We start from the raw sequence: 6,239 nt of genomic DNA on the forward strand, positions 1-6,239 counted from the left end.
TGTCCTCTTCCTCTTTTCCCATATATCTGCGTTATCTTCTCTTTGCCTATATCATTTTATTTTTAAATGAAAAATGTTCCATATTTATTCCTGAATTGCCTGGTATTCCTGACCTGATGTGAAATCTTGAGATCAAAATAAATTAAACAAAAAACCTAAATATTGGTGCTTCACATACATTATACAGCACACAGAGGAAAGGATTCATAGCTACTTGTGTGCGGCAACAGCGCCACCTGCTGCACAACAAGCTAACTGCGCCAGAGACGTCAACTGTATTATGTAGCCTGCCTTACCCGGCAACCCTTGCCAGGCCGTGCATGCTGGGAGTTGTAGTCCAGATATAATGCGGAAGTAGCTGTTATACAGGTAATGTGGTCGGTGGTTGAAGGTTCCCTCCTGCTAATGCTGCAGGGCGTTGTGTGCAGGGCGTTGTGTCCTCTCCTGTGCTTTGTGTTGAGGCTGCAGTGCAGGAGTATGGGCATTGCACAATGCACAGGGGACAGTATTGCATGCATTGCTGCTGTGTTGCTTTCAGTACTGATTCCAGACACTATGGGGGGTAGGGTTGCCTGATTATCCCTGTAAACAGGGATGCATATGAATTACACAGGTTCTGTGGCTGATTAAAGCTAGGTGACATGGGGGCTTGAAGTCAGCCAGCCACAGAACCTGTGTAATTCATATGTGTCCCTTATTAAATGCATTATATGCAACCATATATGGGGTCGATTGAATTAGGAGGGAACCAGATTGCCTGGTAAGGGCACACACATATGGCTACCACACACATATGCTGCACTTACGGTATCACCGTGGTCGCTGACCTTTGTTTGCAACCCTACAAAAATCTGCAAAATCGGGGTGTAATGGGGACAAGTTCATGTGCCGTTGCAGGTGTATGCTCGGTGCTGGAGCAGTGCATCACAGACAGGGGGGCTTCTTTACGCTCGTCACCCGCCGGCAATCTAAAGATCGGAATCCCGGCATTGGTATGGTGACCGGCGGTTTCTCAAGCGCCGGTCACCCAAACCCAACTTGTCCAATCATTGGATTCGGAAGCACTTGGTTGAACCAGCCCCTCCCCTAAAAGCAGTGGCGTAGCAATAGCCCCCGCAGACCCTGCGGTGGCTTGTGGGCGCTGGTGGTCTGCTGGGGCTATTAATATGCCACTGCCTGGACTTGGAGATACTTGTCTGCAGCCCACATCGCAACTGTCGCCTGAGGAGACCGTTTTTAAGGATGCTAGAGGAGGCGGTGGCCATTTTGTAAGGGGATGTAGTTAAATCACCGGCTGTCGGGATACTGATGCCGAAATCCCGACTACTGACAATGCCGCCAGCCGGAATTGCGGCTTACAGGGACTATTCCCACTTGTAGGTGTCCACAACACCCGTAGAGTGGGAATAGAACCTGTGGTGAGCCACCGAGCCCACAAGGGGCTTTCGTTGCGCTCGGCCCCCTGCCGGCATTCTAGTGGCCAGGATCCCGGCGTTGGTATGCTGACCGTTGGAATCCTGCCCACCAGCATCCCATACCCAACACTTTGGAAGGGACATTTTTAATGGGGACAGGTGCGACAGAACCACAGACAGGTGTTCTTTAAAAGTAAACCCTTCTTGTATGCACAGTGGAGGCAGCCATTTTGTAGGCATCATCAGTATCACTGAACCATGGAGTATGGCGATTCCACTGCTTCCTAATTGATGCTGCATCGTTCATGGCTATCTGGTGTTGGCCACAAAATGGCTGCAATCACTGTGTGAAGTCAGGGGTGTCCTCTTTAAGGTGCATTCCATAACCTGTATATGTGTTACAGAGGAATGGACGGTGGTGAGCCCATAGCGAAAAAGAGGGTCCTTCCACCATGGATGACAGAAGACAAAGCAAAGACCAAGAAGTTGTGTACGAAGCATTTGAAGAGGGAAAAAATGTAAGAAGTCACATGACAGTATCTTGTTGGACTGGAATATGGCGGCTGAAATGTTTGGGATTTGGGGGTGAAAAGAGCCAGAAAACACTTCTGCAACCGGTTATTTTCTTGTTCTTTCTGTCTAGATCTCCCAGGAAGCGCACTGTCTACTGTATGGACGAGAAGGAGCTGGTGGAGTACGCGCTAGAGATACTCAATGAGGTAACTTCCATACATAACATAATATACAAGCAAGTCTAATAAACTCTTATATAAAATAACTGTGTAATTGTTGGATTCTGAGGTCATCGTTTCAATTCCTATTGGATCCTTTCAGAAGCTGCCATCTGCCCATATACGCAATATTGGCCTAAATCTTAGATTCAATTTTAGAGTATCAGCAAAATCCTGGTCTGGAACTAGGCATCCTTTAGTGAGACACAGAGCTTGGGTAACAATGTTTTCTCAAATAACGTGGATCCATCCATTTTGTTTTTATGTTTTATTTTATGGGTGCAGATGACATTAGTGAAACACGGGTTGTAAGGTCAGGAAATGATGTCACTTCCTGTATGTGCGGCCCATTGCTTATAATAGGTCACATTCTATTTCAGGTTAAAACGCGTAGCGACATCAAGAAGGACGCTGTAGAAGACACACAAGAAGATGAAGATAAACCTGCCGCGGATAAAGTGAGCGATGAGGAATCTCCGTTACCCTTGGAAGGATCATCCCGAACCCTAAAAAGCATTCTACCACTTTCTAAAGACTTGAGAGACAGCGCAGCTGGGCCTGGGACACATTCAGACGAGGACGACGACCCCTTAAAATATGTCAGAGAGATTTTCTTCAGCTGAAGATGTATCACAAGGTGCTGGTTTGTTGGGGAGTCTTCAGTGCTAAATGTTACATTGCAAGTAGCGTGTAATCTGCGAAACGCGTTGGAGTCGATGAGAAGAGACTGCTGCTGGTAGCACTACCCATGAGGACTCCTCACCGGAGTAGCTTTAATCCTTGTGTGTGGACTCATATTTCCACTCTTTTCTGAGTGTAAAAACTCTTATTTTATACTTTGTGCTGTACGTGCTGCGCCGCGAGGTACAATGTCCATTTTTAGCAAAGAATAAAAGTTCAGTTATTCAGAAGGAAACAGGAATCATGGATTTGTAGTATTGGGTTAATGATTTACTAGTAGGTGAGTGTTCCATTTTTATAATAAGAACACCATATTTCCCACTGTGTACACTTACGGGGTCTATTCAATTAGATGCAACCTACTAATGTCCATGATTAAATGCGGCCATATGCCGCACGTACAGTACTGCCGGACCCATGGGTGTTTATTTGCAGCCCCGTAGGGCTGCGTACAAAAATCCACGAGTGCGGTGTCCGATCGGGCCACTTGGGGGGCCATTGGCAGCGTTTCCACGCCATTACAGCAGCAACTCACGTCTAATTGAATTGACCCCTATGAGCCCAATCCAGAGTTGAACACTGGTTGGCTGAAATTGCTCCCACATTACGGGAAATAAATGCATCTATCCCAGTATATTATTTGTCACGTCTGTGCTGGTATTGCTTTTGCGTCAGGTGTGTACAGAAGCAAACCGGTTCAAAGTTTCCATACTGCAATTTCTGGGGCTTAGGCACAACTTGTGGGATATTTCGTCAGGTCAATCAGAACTGATCATAATGTAATACCTTCCTAAGAGCGCACAAGCGCGCAGGCCGGAGCCTGTGTATCCAGTGCAGGCATATAGGGGGTCATTCTGACCCGTTCGCACACTGCTTTTTTTCGCAGCCGTGCGAATGGGTCCGGAATGCGCATGCGCAGCAGTTTTTCAGTTATTCAACTTTAATTATGTGTTTTATTACGACAGAGACCCATTATTCATTGATTACAAGCTGAATAATTTTTATCAAATGGAGAAGGGAACAGTTTAATCTTTCCCCTTCTGTACGGCTGACGTGATGTATAAAATGCATGTTCTGGATAATAAGTCAGGAATGGGATAATGGCCCTCACTGAGCACGGATCGCTAAATTGCAAAAACGCAAATGGTCTGGTTATCGGCAGACTGCGCACGCGCTTCGAACGCATTGCACGTGCGTGAAGGCCGCATTGCGATTGGCGTGAGTTCGCAGGCTCAGTGAGATGCAATTACAAATTGATTGACATGAAGGGACAGTTTGTGGGAGGTTACATGGCGTTTGTGGGGAGTGGTTGGGAGAACGTCAGCTGCGATCGCTTGCAGTTTAAAACATGAGGCCGCTGCGACTGCATCCGCATTGTTCTGAGCAGGCATGGGTCAACTGCATCTGTCGATGGTACTCGGTTCCTACGTATGGATCGCAAATCTACATATGCATCGGAGGGCATCTTTTACCATCGCAGGCTCTTCACATGCGAATTTTAGCAGTAGCCGTTTTGAGACCATCGCTATTTCAGTCTCAGTAGCGATCCATGCTGAATGACCCCCAATGTCTGTAATGGAACCTTAACTTCATCTAGACAACTGCACCTGATCTACATAGGAATGTATTAATATCGTCTAGCATTCCTTTTCTATATGCAGTGCCCATATGATAAGGACAAAAGTAAAATGAAATAACTTTTTTTTTATGTTTTGCAATTTATTAAGAAAGAAAGTTTAAATGTATTAGGCATTAGTGTATTGCAGGGGTGGGGTATGTCCGGCCCCCGCGGGCCGTATAAGGCCCACATAGCCACTTTGCCCTGCCCTGCGAGAGTACCAAGGAAACTGCAGAAGAGGAGGGAGACGGCATCCGACCGTGGGGATGGAAAGAGGAGGACGGCAGTATGCGGCACGGAGGTGGGTTACCTGGCAACTGCAGGCGGGACTAGGAAGGGGACTTGAGTGACATGGGTTACCTGGCAACCGCGGGCGGCATGTGGGACTAGCAGGGGGACGGCATCCATAGTAGGTTATCAAGGCATGGATTATTAGATTACATTCATGAGGTTTGAGCGCCCTATTGTGACCGGTCAATAAATCCTGGAGTTTTCTTCATCGCAACATCAATGGAGACTACAAAGAAAAGTTGACGCAGAGTCTCGATCTTTCCAAGAGAAAAGGAGAAACGATTATTTTTTTGTTGAAGTCAAAGGCAAACCTGTGTGCCTAGTTTGTGGCGATGCGTTCGCAGTAACGAAACAAGCCAATCTGGAGCGTCATTCCAGCTCAAAACACGCTAAACTCAGGGAATTAGGAGGCCAAATGCGTCTGCATAAAATCAACGCTCTTCAGCGGATTTTGGAATCACAACAAACCAAAGAGAAGCAGTGCCAGCCATCACATTAGGGGGGAGTTAATTACATTTTTTACCAAATATAGCAGGCTCATTTTTAAGTTGATAATTTTTGTATGGCCCCCGAAGGATTTTAAAAATATCTAAATGGTCCTTGGTAGAAAAAAAGGTTCCTCACCCCTGGTGTAATGTATACACACATGCCTTAAGTAATACAGAAAGGGCCTGGTCCCGAGTCCGTGCTCAGAGTTGCAGGTGCCATCGATGTGCACAGGAGACGCACAGCCTCAGAACTGTATAGGAAATGCATTTTTATTTTAAAGTGGGAATAAACTTCAAATGTACAGATGGAGCCATGCTCATCTATCCCTTTAATAGGATTACTGAGACAGGTCAGTCAGACTTACTCCCCTGCTGTAATGACTTAATCCCCTGCTGTATTGTTCTCTCTGTATTGTATTGCAGCTGAGAACAATAGATGAAGGGTTTATGCTAATAAGCCTTGGTGCACCACAGTACACCAGAGAAGGCTAGACGAGCCAGGCTCCATCTGTATTGTGAATCGCCTGCATGCTGCTTCTGTTACATGTAAGCAGCGGTGCAAGTGGGCAGGTACGGGTGTGTACGGCGTACCCTAAAGAATTTAGCCGTGGGTATGCCGTACCCACCGCAGCCGGGCCGCCGCTCCCTCCCTCCGCTGCTGCTGTTAGGGGAGGAGAGCGCAACGTTCGCCTCTCCTGCCCCTCAGTTTCTTCCATCAATTCAGCGCCGCACGTGAGCCAATCAGAGCTCGCGGACCGGCAGCCAATGCTGCCGGACCGCGAGCTTTGATTGGCTCACGTATCGGCGCTGAATTGAGGGAAGACTCCCGCACCGCCGCTGGAGAGGCGCAGGCTGCACTCTCCTCCCCTCACACACACAGGACAGCAGCAGCGGCGGTGAGCAGCAGGGGAAGGGGGGGGGGGGGGGGGGGGAGGCATGTATACCTAGCACTTGGGGACATGTATACCTGGCACTTGGGGACATGTGTAACTGGCACTGGAGGCATATCTGGCAC

General features: G+C 47.6%; 1 protein-coding gene across 2 annotated transcripts; it reads left to right on the forward strand.

Moving 5' to 3' along the window:
- The first annotated feature begins 234 nt into the window (after positions 1 to 234).
- CYREN (cell cycle regulator of NHEJ) lies at positions 235 to 3,062 on the forward strand. 2 transcript variants are annotated; one of them, XM_063930604.1, is made up of 4 exons: positions 235 to 369; positions 1,820 to 1,933; positions 2,059 to 2,134; positions 2,527 to 3,062. In XM_063930604.1, the coding sequence occupies exons 2-4, from the start codon at positions 1,824 to 1,826 to the stop codon at positions 2,767 to 2,769; spliced, it is 429 nt and encodes a 142-aa protein (XP_063786674.1). In that variant the 5' UTR covers positions 235 to 369; positions 1,820 to 1,823; the 3' UTR covers positions 2,770 to 3,062. The 2 variants fall into 2 exon arrangements, with proteins under 2 accessions (XP_063786674.1, XP_063786673.1); XM_063930603.1 differs by lacking the exon at positions 235 to 369 and adding an exon at positions 396 to 562.
- Positions 3,063 to 6,239: the final 3,177 nt, after the last annotated feature.

This window comes from Pseudophryne corroboree, chromosome 6 (genome assembly GCF_028390025.1).
Source record: "Pseudophryne corroboree isolate aPseCor3 chromosome 6, aPseCor3.hap2, whole genome shotgun sequence".
In the NCBI taxonomy this organism is placed as follows: domain Eukaryota; kingdom Metazoa; phylum Chordata; class Amphibia; order Anura; family Myobatrachidae; genus Pseudophryne; species Pseudophryne corroboree.

Coding starts and splice junctions, on each gene's coding strand:
- CYREN (XM_063930603.1), top strand. CDS start 492: ATGCACAGGGGACAGTATTGCATGCATTGCTGCTGTGTTGCTTTCAGT. Junction 1,934..2,058: donor CATTTGAAGAGGGAAAAAAT/GTAAGAAGTCAC, acceptor CTTTCTGTCTAG/ATCTCCCAGGAAGCGCACTG. Junction 2,135..2,526: donor CGCTAGAGATACTCAATGAG/GTAACTTCCATA, acceptor ATTCTATTTCAG/GTTAAAACGCGTAGCGACAT.